Raw genomic sequence first — 18,416 nt, forward strand, 5'->3', positions numbered from 1 at the left:
GCGGGGCGGGCTGTGACCAGGCTCTGGGGCTGTTTGCACGATCCAGACCAGACAGACAGAGGGACTCGGGGTGCTGCGGGCCAGCTGAGTCACAGGGTGGGGCTCTGGGGCAGCGCCCCACCCTCCAGCCCCGGGCCAGAGCTGGCGGCGGGCACCCACGTTTGGAAAGGTGACCCTGGCCTCGGTGGCTGCTGGAAGGTGACGCAGCCCGGGCTCTTCAGAAGCCCCGTGGCCTCGGCCCGGCTGCCACGGGCCGGCCTTAAAGCGGACGCCGCCTCCAGGTGGAGGGGGGTGGGTGCAGGACGCGGGGGAAGGCAAGTCGTTGTCCCCCCACGGGAGGTCCGGGTGGCACTGTCAGGCCCGGCTGCGGCCGGGGTCCCCCGAATAATCACCTTGCTGCTCCTTCTAAGCTGGGAGGGCCACGCACCTGCTTCCTTCCAGGCCCAGGTAGCCTTCCGTTGGCAGGGCACGTCCGCCGGGGACGCGTCACAGCACGCGGGTCTGGGCAAGCCTGGGATCTGCGTCTCCGCCAGATCCACAGGGGACGCCGACGGGGTGGCCTGGGAACCCCGCTAGGAGGACCGCGGGTGTGTAGGAGGGTTACGCCGCGTCTTGTCACATGGAGAACTTTTGGGAAGATGTGTGGGCTGCTGGCTGGAGGGCCCTGGGAGGGTGCAGTCCGCGCGTACCTCCGAGCCGTGGAAGCAGCACCGGCCCCGCGCCGCCCGTGGCTTCGCGTCACCTTCCGAGTCCCCTTGCACTGCTCTGGGTGCTACGTACCTGTCCATGTCGCCCGAGGGTGCGGAGGCCCTGGACGGGGTCTGTGTGAGGGGTGCTGGTGGCCGAGGCTCCCCGAGGCCCAGGTGGGCAGTGTGGGTGGCGAGGCCCGAGTCCTGGATCAGGAGGGCCCCCTCCCCCATATCCGGCACTGCGGGCGGGGTGTCTCGAGGGGCCCCACTGTGTCGACTAGCCTGGAACTCTGGGTGGGGTGGGAGTGGTGCCCAGGCCGCTGTCCCGTCACCACGTGTGTTTCTGTCTGCGCCCCCCAGATGGGCAGCCTGTTGCAGGGCACGTGGACACTCTGGTTGTCGGGGGCCACTTGTCTTTCCCCGGGGAGCTGGGGGACGGGGGTCCGGGAAAGAGCAGGTGGAACCCGGCTGCGTGGGGCTGGTGTGCCGAGGAGCCAGTCAGGGCTCGGTCTCCGCGAGGACAGCAGGGCTCTGGAGGGCCTCATGTCCTCACGGGCACCCCGGCTGGACCCTTTGTGCCTCAGTTTCCCCGTCTGACAGATGGCCAGCAGGAGCCCCTCGCTGGCACAGAGCCCAGGGTCGAGCGTGGGTGCTCACGGGGGTGCAGTGGGGTCTGTTCCTCATGTTCTGGGGGTGCGGCTCAGCTGGGAGCCTCTTTCCTGGAGGCTGGAGGGGGTCCTGCCTGTCCCTGGGACGTCGTGGAGGCAGGGGTCCGGGAGGGCGGGGGCCCTGCACAGGGCTGACCCATGTGGAGAGGCCAAGGGTGCCAGGCTCCCCCCGTGTGGCAGGAGGGCTCCCCATGCTGGGCACTGACCTTGGGGACATGGGCTGGCTGTCACCTGCTCACTGTGGCCCTCCGTGCATCCCCAGGTTTGGCCCCCGTCTCAGCCAGGCCCTGAGCTCTAGGTGGCCTGGGGAGGGAGCACGTTGTCAAACCACATCTGGGCCAGAGATGGGGAGGGGCGTGTCAGCACGCTGTCCCCTTACCTGTCAGCCTGCAGAGACTGCAGATAAGAGTGAGCCCTCCTGGGGCTTCCCTGGTGGCGCAGTGGTTAAGATTCCGCCTGCCAACGCAGGGGACACAGGTTCCAGCCCTGGTCCAGGAAGATCCCACATGCTGCGGAGCAACTAAGCCCGTGTGCCACAACTACTGAGCCTGTGCTCTAGAGCGCGCGAGCCACAACTACTGAGCCCACGTGCGTAGAGCCCGTGCTCTGCCGCAAGAGAAGCCATGGCAATGAGAAACCCACACACCACAACAAAGACCCAGTGCAGCCAAAAATAAATAAATTTATAAAGAAGAGTGAGGCCTCCTCCTGTTCTGGGAGGCTGGGCGTGGGGGGCGGTCTCTCATCCTCTCTGTGGAATGTGGGCTCCACCCTTGGCCTGGAATCCAGCCTCTCCACTGTGGAGGGCGAGGTGACCCTCCAGGGGGGGCAGAGACCACAGCAAATACCAGCAGCTCCAGACACAGGGCCGGGAGGGCGCTGGTTCCCAGGGAAGCCCTGTGGGCCTGAGGGAACTGGCCGGTCCCTGGCAGTGCTGAGGGCCCTCAGGGGAGGCCGAGCCCTGGGGGACGGGGTCTGAGCAGCCTCGAGGGGAGAGGCACCGAAGGGCCTCCCCCGCGTCTCCCTGGCAGAGGAGGGGCTGCAGTGGGGCCTGGGAGGTGGCTCCCCTTTGAGTCAGGAGGCCTGTGAACGGCCCTTGAGGCCCACGCCTGACCTCCAGAGAGGCTCTCTCCTCAGCCCCCCACCCCGGCCTGGCCGCCCGGCCCTCCGGGCCTGGGCAGTGCTGGTTGAAAGCTCAGGCTCAGGTCTTCACGTCCCACCTGCTTCACCTGCCGGTCACCTCAGGGTGCCATCCTCCACCCCCACCCATCCCGGTCTGACGGCCGCAGTGGTACCAGCCTGGCCCGTGTGGCACGTCTTGGGCAATGCTGGTGCTGTCGGGACCCCCCCGAGACGTGGTTCAGCCCCTTCCCCTGTGTTTGGTCCACGGCGGCCACCAGGCCCCCGTGGCCCTGGGCAGTCGCCATGCTTCCCGGCGCCTGTGCTGCAGGGAGGGGACCAGCCGCCTGCGCCTGCCCTGTGCAGTCAGGGAGTCATGCAGCCGGGTGTCCTGGACACCGTATTCGCTAAACCTGGACGCAGTGGCAGGTAAACCCTCTGCCTGCACCTGGGCGCCCCAGGCTGAGGGCGGGGCTCCACGTAGGTGACACAGTGTCCCGTGGCCACCCCGATCCCTTGCTCCGTCCTGCCCAGCCCCGTCCCCACGAGCCTGCGTCCGTGTCTGTGGCCTCCGATCTCCTGTGGGAGGAAGGGGATTCCTCTGAAGGTCGCGGAGGCCCTCGGGCTGTGCAGGCCTGGCCTTCCTGTGGCACCCGGAGCCGGCTGCCCCCCTGCCCCGCGGCGTGGTCCCACCCGAGACCGCCCGTGCAGGGAGCCCCGAATGGCCGCGTGCAGCCCTCAGCTGGCCGGGCGGGACGGGGTCTCGGGCGGGCACGTGCCGCACGGACCGTGAGGGGCAGGTGGCGGTCAGTGGAGGGAACGCAGCTGAAGGGGCTGCCGTCTCAGCCTCAGGCGGGTCTGGGTGGCGGGGCCCCTTAGCGCCCCCTCCCCCAGCCTTCCGTGGGCTCTCCGAGGGGCCCTGAGGTGCCAGCCCCGCTGCCCGTGCTGGCCCCAGCCACAGCTCTTGTCCCGAGGGTAGGGGGCGCGTGGGGTGGACCGTCGGCTGACTTCCCCGGCCTTCCCCTTCCAGAGAGCTGGGTCTGATCTAGCCCTTGGTCTCCTCTGGGTCTGGGCCTGGAGGGCGGGGCTGTGGCAGGTGTGGCCACCGCGTGCTGTGGGTGCTGCCGTGGGAGCCGCGAGGCCCGGCTGCCTGTGCGGACGGCAGGGGGCGGCTGGTGGCGCTGGGCGCTCCCGCTGCCACGTCTGTCCGCTTCCTCCGTCTCCCGCCCCTGGCAGAAGCCAGCAGGGAAGTGTTGATGGGTTTCTCCTCTGAGCCAAATAAAGCAGAGGGAACGAGCTGGCTGGAGATGCAGCGGGCTGGGGGCGTGGGGGGCAGCCAGGCTTGCACAGGACCCCCGCCCTGGCAGCTGCCCTGGCCTGGCAGCCTTCCCCTGGGGTCTCTGAGCCTCCGGGTTCCGCCTGGCCCAGCCCAGAGGAGCTTCACCTAGCTGGCGGAGAAGCAGGCCCGAGGGTGCCCGTGGGCGGGTCAGGAGAGCCCGAGTCTAACCCTGCCGCTGCCCCGGGGCCTGGGGACTCAGATGCCTCATGTTCTCCCAGCCTCCTGCCCGGCCTGTGGAAGGGAACCCTGGTCCTGGTGACCCGAATGCCCTGCGGTGTGTTCCCCCTAGTCTTCCCCTCTCGGTCAGTTCACCATACACAACCCCAGTTACACGTGAGAACCTTCTCCCTGTGAAGAAGGAAGCCTCCCAGGTAGGGCCGAGCCCCCTCGCACACAGGTAAACACTGGCTTTGCTTAGTGTGGCTCTTTCGGGCGTTTTTGACATTCACACTTGCGTGTGTGTGCTCACTTAAGTGTTTTTTTTTTAATAAATTTATTTATTTTACTTATTTATTTTTGGCTGCATTGGGTCTTGGTTGCTGCGCACAGGCTTTCTCTAGTTGCAGCGAGCGGGGGCTACTCTTCGTTGTGGTCCACAGGCTTCTCATTGCAGTGGCTTCTCTTGTTGCGGAGCACGGGCTCTAGACGTGCAGGCTCAGTGGTTGTGGCGCACGGGCTTAGTTGCTCCACGGCATGTGTGATCTTCCCGGACCAGGGCTCGAACCCGTGTCCCCTGCATTGGCAGGCGGATTCTTAACCACCTTCCACCAGGGACGTCCCTCATTTAACTTTTACACAAGAGGAGTGGCAATGGGCGTGGCCGGCCGTGACTTGTGTCCTCCAGCAGGGCCTTGGAGGTTGGTGAGTTCTCTCTGCTACCTGCCGGGCACCGTTTCCATGGCAGCAGTCCCCTGAGCGGGAGTGGTTATGACCTCTCCCACCCAACAGCTGGGGAAACTGAGGCCCAGAGAGGCCCGCGTCTCCTGCAGGGCTGGGCCTCCAGCCGTTTCACAGGTGGGGAGACGGAGGCTGGGGTGAGTTCCGTGGCCCCTGGCCCGGGCTCTTTGCCACTGAGCCACCTCCTTCCAGAAGCTTTTCCCAAGCACTCAGCCCACTGCCCTCCTCCCCGTGACCCCGAGCCAGGGCCCAGCAAGAAGAGGAGGAGGGGGCCGGTGAGCTGCAGTAGCCCCTGGACTCTGGGCCCCGTGCCCTGCCATCCTCCACCCCGTTTTTCCATGTGCCGTGGCCTTGGCCGCCCTGGAAGGGGCCTGGCTGTCCCCCAGCCTGGTGGGAGGGCGGGCAGCTCCGCCCGGGCCCTGGTTTCCCACAGCTGACCCTGCAGACCTGCTAGTCCTGGACCAGCGCCCCCTGCTGCATCTGTCCCCTGCAGGCTGTCCTGTAGGGCTGGTTCGGCAGCGCCTGGGGCTGACCCTCACCCACCCACTTCTGCTCTCTGGGCCACCTAGACCCACACCATTTCTGGGGGGTGTCAGCCCCCTCTCTCAGTTTCCTCATCTGCAAAGTACAGGCGACAGGAGTGCCCCTCACGGGTGCTGGGCAGTCATGGCGGCCGTGGTGCATCCCCCCCAGTCCTGGCCTCTCCCTGGGTCTCTCCCAGGCCCACTGTCCTTTCAGCTCTGATGCTGACGCAGGCCTGGCATGACCTCTGAGCCTTCTCGTGCGGCCCCTGCAAGCCTCTGGGGTCACCCGCCCACGCTGGCCTGGGGGTCCCACTGGCCGATGGTGTGGTGCTCAGGCTGGCGTCCTGTGTGTCCCGGGGCTTCCCCGCATGGGGCTAGAACACCCCTCGGAGGGTCGAGGTGAGGAGCCCGGGGGTCCCTTCACGCTGCACGCCTTCCCCCACTTCACAGGTGGGGAAACTGAGGCTCGGGGCGGGCGGCCTCCTCAAGCTCCCTCGGGAGGACGGGCCTCGTGTCCTCTTCTTCCACCCGGGGTGCAGGTCAGCCTTGGGGTGACGTCATGGCACCGCGGATGGACCTGGGGTCTTCGACGTCTTGCCGCCCCCCTCCCCACAGGCCCCCATCTCCCTGCAGGCCGGGCCGTGGTGTCCAGCTCTGTGTGGAACGTCCCGGGTGTTTGTGACCTCCACGCCGGCCTCCCTGCCCTCCCTTCCTGGCTGGGCACCAGCTGAGACCAGGGGTCACTTTCCCCATCTGCAGGACCAGGCTCTGATGTGCTGGGTGAGGGTCTCTGAAGGGTTAACCGTGCCGGGAGGGGTGGGGGGAGCCTTTCCTGCCCAGCAGGCAGCCCTGCTGGCTTTCCCTCTGCCCTCACCCCGTCCTATTGTTCCTGGCTCAGGAAAAGGCATATTTCCCCCATGAGGTCACCAGCCACCGGCAGCTCTGGTGGGGAGGTGGGAGCTGCCTGGGCAGAGCAGGCCTGTCCCCCTTCTCAGGACGTCCCCACCGCCTCTTCACCTGAGTGTCCTCCTTCTCTGCTGGAGCCTGGGGCTGCCCCAAACCTCCCCTGGCCTTCCCTGAGTCTTAGCCGACCCTCAAGGCCAAAAGCAATGCCACCTCCTCCAGGCGGCCTGCTCAGATGCCCTGAGCCTCCTTGTCATGCAGAGTCACAGTGAGGCCACCTTCATGGCACTTAGACCACCGGCCCCGAGGGCTAGGTGTGCAGCCAGGAGTCTGGACCCAAGTCCGCACTCTCCCAGCACGAAAGCCCTTCTCCTGTGGGAACCTGATTCCCCCTCTGAACCGGGGAGAAGTTGAGAGTCGCGTCAGCTCCCCATTTTGAGTCCTGTTTGCCTCTGCTGCCTGCTCCCGTGCTGGCCCCGGGCCACTCTTGCTCTGCTGGCCTCTTACCCTGTCCCCAGGCCCTGATAACAGGGAGGGGAGGTGGGCTGGGAATGTGACCCCAGCCCCATCTCTCATCCTGGCCCGGGGTGACCCTGCTGGGGCTGGAGGCCAGCGGGCCCAGCTGTCCTGGCTCATGTCCCCTGGGTCAGCGTCCAGGGCTGTCTGGCGCCACCTGCCTGCCGGTGCCAGCTTTCCGGCAGGGGGACCATCTGGCGGCCAGTCTCTGGAGGGCGGCGCTCCCAGACACCCCATGGCCTCTGTTTCCTCATCTGTGTTGGTGGAGATGCTCGCGTCCCAGGCCGCGCTCATCCGCAGTCTCTGCCCTCTGTGTCTAATGAATGAATGACTCTGAGGGGCCGTTGTCGCCCCTCCAGGGCAGGCCCTGTGTGGGCTCTGGCGCCCGGCGACCCTCCCAGGGTGGGGCAGTGCCTGGCAGCACTGTCGTCCCACGCGCTCCCCCGACCCTGCCCCCTCTGACTCTTCATCCCTGATTTCCTGCTTTTGGCAGTTGGAGCTTCTAGATTCTTTTCCTCCTGCTTGGCCTGGGGCTGGGGAGGGGACGGAGGCCCGGCTCCACTGGCTGCAGCCTACCGGGCTCTGGCTGGCCCCTGCCCCTCCAGTTCTGGTCTCTGAGATCCTTCACTGATTTCTGGGGCTGTGTGTTCTTTTATTTTGGTAAAACACACATAAGATAAAATTTACCATCTTAACCATTTTATTTATTTATCATCATTAACTTTGGGGACCACGCCACGCAGCACGCGGGATCTTAGCTCCCCGACCAGATATCGAGCCTGTGGCCCCTGCAGTGGAAGCGCCAGGGAAGTTCCTTAACCATTTTTAAGTGTGTGGTTCAGTGGCATTAAGTACACTCTCGGTATGGTGCAGCCGTCACCGCCACCTCTGGAACTTGGCATCTTCCCGGACTGAAACCCTCATCTGGGAAGCACCAGCTCCGTCTCCCCATCCTGGGTCAGCGTCGGCGTCACAGCCAGGCCTCCGGGAGTTTCCCCAGGACCTGCACCGCGCTTGCCTCCCCGTCCCGGGCTAGTGCACCCCATGGCCGGGGCGCGTGTGCTTGTTCAGCTCTGGTGTCCCGGGTGGGTCAGAACATGAGTACCTCAGGGGCAGAGAACTGCAGCACGTGCCCTCAGGAGAAAGTTACCTGGATGGCTGGGTGGGTGGGTACCACCTGGCTGGCACTGTGGAAGGAGAGGGACAGAACCCAGCAGGCTGAGAAGTGCAGCTCTGGGAGACAGACAGGAACTTTACAAGCCTTTGCCATAAATGTGTTTCCCTCCTGCCTCTTGGGCCAGATCAGATAGATTTTTGTGTGTGTTTTTACGAAAACATACATTTGTGGAAAAGCTTTAGGTTTTGAGTTGAGCTGTTGGCTGCGGCAGGGGTACGTGGTGGAAGGAGGCTGCTTGGCGTCAGGGGTGCTCCGGGGAGCGGGAGGGCGCGACAGCGTCCGGAAAGGAAGGCAGCCTGACCAGAGCTCGGGACCGCGGCACTGGCCGTGTAGTGCCCCGGGGCTTCCTCATTGCTGGGGTGATGGGGGGCTTAAGGAGACAGTGGGCAGGGGCTGAACACCCCACCTGGCCCTGCCACCTGCTCCGCGGAGATTGTCCGTATAGCTGAGTCCGTGGCCGGGTTCAGGTCGGCTTGTTCTGGCCCAGGCCGTCCAGACGGCTGCGAAGTGGCGGTCCAGCCATTGCCGGGCTCACGGGCCACACCTGGGGGTCTGAGGGGCAGAGAGCGGAGGTGGGATAGCGACCCCCTCTTGGAGACCCGATCTGGGGTGGGCTTCTTCGCCGTGCAGCTCTGCTCAATCACGATGACTGGGCCGTGAGGCTGGGCCGTCCGCGGGGGCCGGGGGTTGGATCCATGGTGGACACTGGCACCCCCAGCCGACTGCTGTGTCCTGGGCCTGGGCGGGCAGGGCTGGGTCACCCGGGCCTGCTTGCTGGCCGTGGTGATTGAAGAGCAGAGTGGCCAGAGGCGGCTCCAGCCTGGGGACCTCGCCAGGGCTGCCCACGCGACGCTGGTCCCCTCTGGGCAGCGAGCGGGGCTTTCCTGGCCCAGCCCCTTCTCAGGCCCCCGGGAAAGGCTGAGTGGCCCGCTCGCTCAGTGACGAGACCCGAGTCGGGACACACGGCACCTCCCTGGCATCCCCAGACCCCCTCACTTCCTGGGTGCGGGTGAGGTCCCGGCACCCACTGCACTTCTTCAGGGTGGGGTCAGCACCGTGAGACACGGGGGGCGCCCTCGAGTCAGTGAGGGGAGAGGCGGAGCGGCTGCAGACACGTGCGGGACTCGTGCCCCGGGCGACGTGCTGGGGGCCCGGCCGTGGCCCGAGTGGGCGCACCCGGCTGTCTGGGAGGCAGAGGTGGGGGGAGGAGGCTAAGAGAGCTGGACCCCAAAATCAGCCGTGCTCTGTGTTGACTGAAAACATAACATCTTACAAAGGAGAGAAAGCAAGTCGGGAGAATGTCGTGATCTCAGGGCTGGCCCCGTGGCGGGGGCTCCGCGGGGCGGGTGCCTGAGACACATGCAGACACGACGGCCACGCTTGTCAGCGGACAGCAGAGCCGTCGTAAGTCAGGCACGGTGCTCCCGGTAACGGTGACACGTCACGCATTGAGCGAGGCCGCTCGCCCACGCAGGGAGGTGGCAGCCTCGCAGGGGTGACACACACAGCACCCACGGCAGAGAGGCTCAGGGGGCGATGGTCGGGGGGCGCGGGGCTGGTTGCCCCCACCCCCCAGCAGCCGGCTGACCGCGTCCTGTTTCCCCCGCAGCCTGCCTCTTCCGCATCAACGCGCTCTCGCTGGTCTACCTGCTGTTCCTGCTGCTGCTGCCCTGGTTCCCGGGCCCCTCCCGGCACAGCATCCAAGGTAGGGGCGGGCAGGGCTGTGCTGGGGGTGGCGGGGTGACTCGGGGTCTCGGAGCTCTTTGTCCAGGTGCCTGGGGGGTGGGGAAGCGTTGGGGCCCCAGCAGAACCGGGCAGGGATGGACTTTCTCTGCGGTTGAAGAGCCACCAGGGAAGGATGGTGGGTGGTCGTGAGTTTCATTTTTCATGGTGGACCCTTGGCTGGTTTCAGAATCTCTTTTCTGACCTCATGCCACAGGGGCCATGATGCAGGATGCCCCTGGGGCGTCCCCTGGCCGTGGGCTGGGCCGCCTTCTCACCAGGTCCCTCCCCCAATCCCCACCCTGTCCCAGCGCCGTCCTTGCGGCCCATCTGCCCTGAGTGGCTGCGGCCAACCTTAAGTCCAGGTGCCACGCCGGCTCCCCCGCCCCGCCGTGGACTCGGGCTCCATCCATGTGCGCTCGGCGTGCTGCGGGGCCTTGGCTTCCCCCCCGACCACCTCGTCGTCGGGGTAACAGGGTAGCTGGGCGCACGGCGGTCTCTACCTGGTTCTGAGCTCTTGGAGGGCGGCCTCTGTGTCCACCAGGCAGACGGGTGGGAAGGCCCATCAGGGCGCCTGGGCCCCCAGGACGGTGTGGACGGTGGTGCCCACGGCGCGGGCTCGTCCGAGAGGAGCTGGAATGGAGAGGATCCCTGCGTAGGAGGGCAGAGCACGGTCCCCTGTGAAGGGAGGTGCAGGCCTGTGGGCAGGTGGCACGGGAAGGGGGCACGGCTGAGGGGTCCCTTCGCGCTGGGACTCCCACCAGCTGCTCTCTGGGTGCTTCTGGATCTGCTGTCGTCCCGGCTTCTCGGTGAGGACAGGTGCCTGGGGACTGCTCTGTGCCCCGTGGGTAGGGAGGCCGTTAGGTTTTGGAGGGTGAAGAGAGGCACCCAGGGGGCAAGTTGTCGGGGTGTGACCCCCCGTGCCCGGCGGGCCAAGGGTTTGGCCTGTGGCTGCTGAGACCACCCCATACTGAGCGGCCACACGACACGTCCCCACCCACAGTCCAGAGGTTGGAGTCTGGCCCGGGCCTCATGGGGCGAAAGCCCAGGTGTCGCAGGGCTGGTCCCTCCTGGAGGCTCTGGGAGCACCTGCTTCCTCACCTTTTCCAGCTTCTTGGCTCGGGGCCTCTCCCTCCACTGTCCAGGCTGGCGCTGGCCAGTCAGTGACAGTCACGCCCTGTCACTCTGACTCTGCCCTCCTGCCCCCTCTCCCCAGTTAGGACCTCCCCTTCCAGGGGGACCAGGAGCAGCTCCCTGTTGGAAGTCCAGCTGATTGGCACCGTTGGTTCCCCTTTGCTGTGTCAGCAAGCACTCCCAGGGCCCCAGGATTGGGCATGGATTTCCCTGAAGGAGTGTCATTCTGCCTTCTACAGGGTGGCAGGTCACCCCTCCCCGGCCTGGGGCATCTGGCGGTAACCCCCTCATCAGCCTCTCTCCCCACTTGGGGCTCCCGTACGGAGCCCCGATCTTGGAGTGTGGGTGGAATTCAGGGAAGGGGCCCCAGCACGGGTACAGAGCAGGGAGCCACGGGGGACCCCAGGCCAGACCCCTCCCCGGCCAGCTGGCCCGGCTGCCCCCCAACTCCCAGCTCCCTGGGGAGGGCTGCTGGGCAGAGTCTGGCATCCAGGCCTTCCTCTCCTCTCCGTGGACCCCGTTCCCGGGCTCTCGGCTCAGAGCTGCTTGTTCGTCCATATTTCCTGCCCACGAGCAACTGGGAACACTTTCTTCTAATTGGCGGCGGGGGAAGCACAGGCTCCCGGCCAGGGCAGGAGTCCAGGGTGGGGAAGGGTCAGGGAGCAGAGGGAGGGGCGCTGGGAAGACTTGCCCGCCTGACCTCCACCCGTCCATCCCTCCAGCCCCAGAGGCCCTTCAGGGACAGGGAGGTTGCCGGGTTTTTCCGGGCAGGAGAGAGGAAAATGTGAGGCCTGCCCGTGCCTGTGCCGTAGCTGGGCCTCGGCGCCGGCAGCAGGTGGAAGGTCTGAGGCTGCGCAGGGTGCCCGTGGGCGCCAATTCCTGGCCCCATCCCCGTGGGGGCGTCAGCCTGACCCCGGCTCCCTGTGCAGGGCGGAGAGGGGTCAGGACCATCACTTTGCCGGGCAATGGGGCGGCGGCCACGGGCCACGTGCCCCGCGCAGGGCAGGGCAGGGCAGGGGTGCAGCAGAGCTGCTCCTGGCGACCTGATTAATGTTTAGGGACTCGGGGAGGCCCTGTCCCTGTCTTAGAACAAAACCCAGCCCCGCGGCTGCTCGCGGGAGAGGGTGCACCTGCCCCTGGAGCCCCTCAGCTCTGCTTTAAGTCAGGTGCTGTTTGGACTTGGTGGGCCTGGTGGGCGGGTCTGGTTCACCTCGCAGAGCAGTCGGTGCCCCGGGAGGCTCCCTGTCTTTGCTGCGTGAGGGGATGAGAGGCTCTGCCATCCTCCCCAGACCTGCGCCCTCCTGCCTGTGAGCAGATGACGCCCCGCGGTCGGCAGAGCAGATGGGCCCCCCGCTGCCCCCCGTCAGGGCCTCGTGCTCAAACTCTGATTTCCCCCCGTGGGGACCCTGTCCCTCCCTGCCCCATCTCTGCACCGTCCTCGGTGTGACGGAGCCTCGGACGACCGGAGGACGCCCCTTCCCTCAGTGCCGCTTGCGCAGATCGCGTCAGGAGGGCGAGGTCTGCAAGCCGCTCACCGTAGCACCAGAGCCGGGCCCCGGGTGGGCGCCGCACCCGCAAGGGGCTGGGGCTGCCCCAGAACAGGGTCGTGGGAGCGCGGCCTTCGTGGCGGCAGGTAGTGCTGAGGGCGGAGATGCCCTGGAGCGTTTGCAGACTGAGCAGCCGCGTCAGGGAGGTTTGGGGCTCAACCCTGGTGCCCGCTCTGGGTCGGACAGATGCTCCTTGTACCTGCCACGAGCCTCCCTCTCTTCTGCTGCTGGAGCCACAGCCTCCCAGCCCCACTTCCTGCTTCTCCACATTCCTGCCTGAGCCTCAAGTCCCTGAGCGGAGCCCCAGCTCCTTCAGGAGGAGGGACTTCCGTGTGACCCCTGCCCTGCACGGCAGAAGTGGGGTTGCCTGCCCACGAAGGCAGGCCCCGTCCTTCCGCGGCGCTCCTGTGCTGTGCAGGCCTCACGTGACCGAACGAGTGACCCCAGGTCAAGGAGAGAGGCAGGAGGCACTTCCAGCAGGTGCAGGGTGTGGTCTAGCGCCCGTACGCACCCCTGACACACACACACACACACACGTACACACACGCATGTGCGCCCGCCAACGATACTCACTCTTTCTGGCACTCAGGGCCGAACCTCGGAGTCCACTGTGGTAGACTCTAGTGGGCACCTGCCACCCCCTTTATCCCTCCTGGGCGGTTCAGGAGCCCCACACTGGCTTGACCCCCCCCCCGAAATCAGAGCTGCCCTTTGGCCTCACCCAACACTGCTGTCAGCCATCCCTCTATCCTCTCGTTCTCCATCCAGCCATCCTCTAATCCACACATCCTCCCGTCCTCCCATCCACCCATTCATTCATGTATCTGTCCTGTAATCCATCCATCCCTCCTCCCATCCATCCATCTCCCATCCATTCCCCCATCTGTCCGCCATCATACATCCTCTCATCCACCATTTATCCATCCTTTCCCCCATCTGTCTCTCCATCCTTCCATCCTCCCACCCGTCCATTTATCCTCCACCCATTTGTTCCCCATCCATCCCCTCATCCCTTCGTCCATCTGTCCATCCATTCCTCCTCCCATACATCAGCTCATCGTGTGAATTCCCAGGGTACGGCCACCTCTCGGAGCCTGAGGCTTTGTTCTGTGGGCAGGAGAGCATCCCAGCCTCGACAAGCAGCGTGGCTGAGTGCTGGGCAGGGCCTTCGCTGGATGGTGCATGCTTTCAGCCCGCACCGGGCATGAAGCAGCACCCCGCTGCCAGGGCCAAGCAGCAGCACAGATGTTTCCTGGATACATGAGCAAAACTGCAGGTGGCCCCCCAGCCCGAGGGGGCTTTTCCTTCCTGCACTGGCTCCGCCCCACTGCCCCACGCCCCAGGAAGGGGACAGGACCAAGCGCAGGCAGGATGGGTGTACTGTACTCTGCTGGTTCCTTGCTGTGCGACTGTGGGCAAGTCACTTTACCTCTCTGTGTCCACTTCCCTGTCTGTAAGTTGGGGTCGTGACAGTGCTGGACCACGGGGCTGTGGTGCGCAGTCAGTGGGATGGTGTAGGAGGGGTGTGCTGCGTGAGCTCGCTGCTCACAGCCCCTTAAGACCCTGGGTCCGTGCTGGGTGCGTGTCTCGGGCTGGTGCACACAGCCTGGCTCAGGGCTGGTAGCCAGGGCTGAGCGGCCTTGACCGGTCTGCTCCCTCCGCATCCCCCCCTCCAGGCCCGGCTGCTGCCGGCCTCACTGCTGCGTCTCTGCCTACAGGTCACACTGGCCGCCTCCTGAGAGTCCTCCTGGGCTTCAGCCTCCTCTTCCTGGCAGCCCACCTCACCTTCCAGATATGCCTGCATACCATGCCCCACCTGGACCAGCTTCTGGGGCCGAGCTGTGAGTCACCGAAGGGCCGGGACGGGGGTGCCTGGGGGCAGCGGGCCTGGGGGAGCCGATGGCCTCCTGAGAGACTGGACAGCCCGGGGAGGGCGGGGGAGCTGCCCACGCCTCGGAAAGGTCAGCTTGGCCTCAGGGGCCGCCTTGCCTAATGTGGGCCGCCTCTGAGTGCCCGGCCACGATTTACGTCCAGCCCAAATGGCCCAGCTTAAGTGCCCCGCTAATAGGTGGCCGTGGGGCTGGGCTGAGCACCGGCCCAGTGCTGGTCCCAGAGCACTGTGTCCGGGCAGCCCTGGTCTTCTCAGGCCCCTCCGTCTCACATCTTCCTCCTGAGCCCTCTGGGGCAGAGAGACTTGGCCGGGGGGCGGGCCCTGGTGTGCTGCCCGCCCACTGTCCTGTGCCCTTTCACCCCGAGGATGGAATCCCCAGCCGGCGCCCAGCCCTCCCACTTCCACTGACACTAGCGCCCCAGTGTTCAGACGACGGAACCCTGGGCTCCCATCCCCACTGCCCAGTGGGGTCTCCCACCTCCACGTCCTACTGGCTTGTGGCGGGCAGGGTGTCCACCCACTTCCCATTTTCATTCCGTGAAGGTCGTGCCTCTCCTGCAGTTTAGAAACTGGAGAGAAGTCAGGTGCCTCGAGGGCCCTCTGGTCCTGGCGGCTCTTAGACCAGCCCTCCCCACTCGGGCCCCCAAGGAGCAGCCAGCCTTGGCCAATGGGTCCGAGAGCCCGGCCCAGCCTCCCGGGCCACACAGCGCCCAGCTGGGCCATGAAACCCATTCTGCCAGACAGGACTAATGGGTTTTGATCTGCCCAGCTTCCCCCGGCTGGGCCTCAGCTACCCTTCCGGTGAAGGCAGCATTCTCAAGCCCCCCCGGACACCAGGGGTTCCGTGGCTGTGGGGCTCTCGAGGCCCTCCTGGCAACACGGAAGGGGTTTCTCAGCACCCGCCCGCCTGACCCGGTTCTCCCGTGCCTCTCTCTGCAGGCAGCACCTGGGACACCATCTCCCGACACATAGGGGTCACGAGGTGAGTCCCCCAGCCTCCCTCGTGGATTTCCTGGGCCTCCAGCTCCCGGGGTGCCCCCCGCTGGCCCCTGCCCTCCTGAGCCGGCCATGAGCTCTCCCCGCCCTCCACAGGCTGGACCTGAAGGACGTGCCCAGCACCATCCGCCTGGTGGCCCCCGACCTGGGTGTCCTAGCGGCCTCCTCCCTGTGCCTTGGCGTCTGCAGGCGCCGTACGCGGACGGCCCGGCGGAGCCTGCGCGCCCAGGAGCCGGTGAGGGACGGGGGGGCGCCTGTGTCCCGGCCGTCTGAGGACTGTTGTACTTTCTCTTTGTTCCTCCCTCTCTATCTCTTTCTTTCTACTCATGTGGACGTTTTAGTTGTAAAAGTCCATATATGCCCATCATGGAGAGACACAGCAATGGAGGAGGTCAAGTGCATGTCCCCGTGGGGGGTTGCTAGCAATGCAGCGCGTGGTCCTAGCATGGGCAGGAACCCCAGGCAGCGCCTGCGCCTTTAGAGCTGCCCCTGGAAGAGGGTCTTCGGGGCCGCAGGGCAGTAGGGAGTCAGCGCTCGTGGAGGCTGGTCTGCGCCAGCCCTCAGGGAGCACCTAGGGACCGATGGGTGAATGGACGGACCGACGGATGGACAGACGATGTTCGAGCGGCCGTGCCCGCAGTGGGGCATCAGTGGGCTGTGTGTGTCAAGGCAGGGGCTGTGTCGGCTCAGAGGCCTGAAGCAGGGCCCTCCGCCAGAGTCCTCGGGGTCCCCCTGGGCTCTACCCTCCGTGTCCTCTCCTGTCCCTGCACGAGGGCTGTGGTCTCGAGCCCAGTCTGGGCCCCTCACACTCGGCCTCAGTCTCTGTCCAATAGGGCCTGGCCTCCAGGGCTGGGCCAGGTCTGTGGCCATCCAGGGTCCCTGCCCAGGAGGCCCTGGGGGGCCACAGGCTCACGCCCTTAGCCCCAGTGTCCACTGGTCCAGCAGCTGATGCTTGCGGAAACGAGGGCCTCAGTCCCCAGGGAGGAGGGGACTTCCTACCGCAGGTCGAGGCGGGGCTCAGCCTGCAGCTGACCTGCCCATCCCCCGAGTCCTGCAGGGCAAGGCTGGCACCCGGGGGCCTGGAGGTAGAGTGGCTTTTCCAGGCACTTGTGGGGGTCAAGTGGGGCTGGGACCGCCCTGCTGCCTGCCCTCGGGGTGGCCCCCTGACTTGGCCGTCCCCCTCCATCGCCCCGGTGCGTGGGCCCCGGCAGGTGCAGGGGCCAGGGAGGCCTCTGGTTTCCTCGTTAGCAGAGCTGGGGCTTCCCGGAACAGCTGCACCAGGAAGGGGCTGGCTTGTTCCCCACGCCTGGGGGGGCGGGAGGGGCGGCCCCCCAGTCCACGCTGCCCATCACCCCTCAGAGCACAGGGCTGTCCTGGTGGCCCTTGGGGGCTGAACTCTGGCCCCGGGGCGGCTGGTGTAGGCAGACCTCAGAGCAAGGCCGTGGGGGCCATGGGGGCCCATCACAGGTGCCCGGAGTTCAAGGCCAGAAGCAGCCCCAGCGCCCCCGTGTGGATGCTGCCGCCTGGCAGGGCCGCGGCACAGGTGGCTGCACACGATCTGTGTACACGCTCCTGTCCTGACTTGGCACACGTGGGTCTGTGCCTGCCCTGCGGGGGTCATTGGGGCTGCGGTGGGAGGTGTGTCCTGGGGGCCGGCCGAGGCGGGGCTGGACCACGCGGGGGGGCGGGACCATGCGGGTGGGCTGGACCACGTGGTAGTGGGGGGGCGGGACCACGCGGGGGGCCCCCAGCAGCTGTCTCTGTTCTTCCCTCTCCCAGAAATGCTCGTTTTCCACGGCAGCTTTCCCAGGGCCCGGGCCAGGCTGTGGGCAGGGTTGAGCTCGGGCCTGGCTGCAGCGCCTCCCAGCAGCTGTCCCCCATCCCCCCGTTCTGGTACATAATGGGGGGACCCTGGGTACTGCTCTGACCCCAGGGCTGGGCCTCTGCCCTGTCCCCTCCCCTCCTTCCAGGCACGGCTCAGTGGCACCTCCCTGGGGCCTGCCCCGTGCCCCACACTCATTTGACAGGCAGGAAACAGACTCAGAGAGGTTAGGGGGGCTCACCAAGGCTGCACAGGCGAGACCCCTAACCCCCGACTCGAAGCCAGCATGTGACCCTGGCCAGGCGCCTGGCCCCTGAGCCCATGGTCTCAGCCTGGACACCGAGGGCCCCCTCCGCCACGGGGCGGGGCAGAGAGGCACGGCGCCCATGTTACAGCTGGGGACACGGGGGCCCGGGCGTCTGACAAAGAGTCTGTGTTCTCTCTGCCTCCCGCTGGCCTCCCTGGTTCCAGGAGACAGCTGTGTTCTGGGAAACCCTGAGGTGGGACCAGGGCAGCAGGCGCTGGTGGGTCTCTGTGCCCCGCAGGCAGTTGAGGCCGGGGAGGGCCGCCCAGCTGTGCATCTCACTCTCCAGAAGCCCCACTAGGCAGCAGAGCAGGAGCTGGCTGCACCCTGGGCGCTGTCCTCCCTGGTTGTGTGATTTGGGGCCCCCTCCGAGCCTCCGTCGCTGTACTTACGAGGAAGGTGCTGTGGGACCAAGGGTAGGGTGTAGAGGTGACCTGTAACTGTAGAGTGAGATGCACACGTGGCTGTGCTGTGCGCTGCTTTGCTTTTTCCTAAAAATCCCCACGCGGGCCCTCTCAGGCCAAGGGCACTGGGGACAGATGCAGGAACCTGTGGGCCTGCCCTATCCTCGGGGTCCTCTGGTGGGGGTGGGGAGTAGAGAGGCCCTTGAGGGGCTCCGGAGCACCGTGAGGTCAGCCTGCACGGGTCAGTCATCCGAGCGCCAGGTCTCGGCAGGAGCGTGTCTTGCTGCCGCAGTGGGCTGCCTCCAGGGCTGTGAACCCGAGTGGGGCGGTGGGAAGACGGTGGGCGGAGCTGGGCCTGGAGGGCAGCACGCGGCCACACTCAGGCTGGCGGCCCCGTGTCCTCGGAGGGCCCGCGGTGGGTGTGGGGAGGGGAGGGTGTGGGGCTGCAGGGGTGGCCCCCTCCCCCCTCCCCCGCCACGCACCTGACTTCTGCCCGCCCCGTGACCTTGGCAGGACGACGATGATGGGGACGTGGACACCGGCTCCCTGGTGGGGCTGCAGGAAGCCCCTGCACTGCCCCGCAAGCAGAGATCTTGGCTGGCCGCTCGGTTCCGGATCACAGCCCACTGGCTGCTGGTGGCCGCTGGGCGGACTCTGGCCATAGTGCTGCTCGCGCTGGCAGGTACCCACTGGGCAGGGAGCTGGGACCCCACCACTGGCGGTCACACCGGCAGGGGTCTCGGCAGCCAAGCTCCCCACTGAGC

General features: G+C 66.4%; 1 protein-coding gene across 2 annotated transcripts in view; it reads left to right on the forward strand.

The window, feature by feature from the left end:
• The window catches only part of PIEZO1 (piezo type mechanosensitive ion channel component 1 (Er blood group)), a 53,427-nt gene that overhangs the window by 15,206 nt on the left and 19,805 nt on the right, over positions 1-18,416 (forward strand). For both annotated transcript variants that reach the window (XM_082608218.1, XM_082608217.1), the window contains exons 2-6: positions 9,442-9,537; positions 13,954-14,076; positions 15,066-15,108; positions 15,219-15,357; positions 18,166-18,334. In XM_082608218.1, the coding sequence (XP_082464344.1) occupies positions 9,442-9,537; positions 13,954-14,076; positions 15,066-15,108; positions 15,219-15,357; positions 18,166-18,334 (570 nt within the window). The remainder of the gene's footprint in view (positions 1-9,441; positions 9,538-13,953; positions 14,077-15,065; positions 15,109-15,218; positions 15,358-18,165; positions 18,335-18,416) is intronic.

The sequence above is a fragment of the Mesoplodon mirus genome (assembly GCF_964341445.2).
Source record: "Mesoplodon mirus genome assembly, chromosome: 19".
In the NCBI taxonomy this organism is placed as follows: Eukaryota; Metazoa; Chordata; class Mammalia; order Artiodactyla; family Ziphiidae; genus Mesoplodon; species Mesoplodon mirus.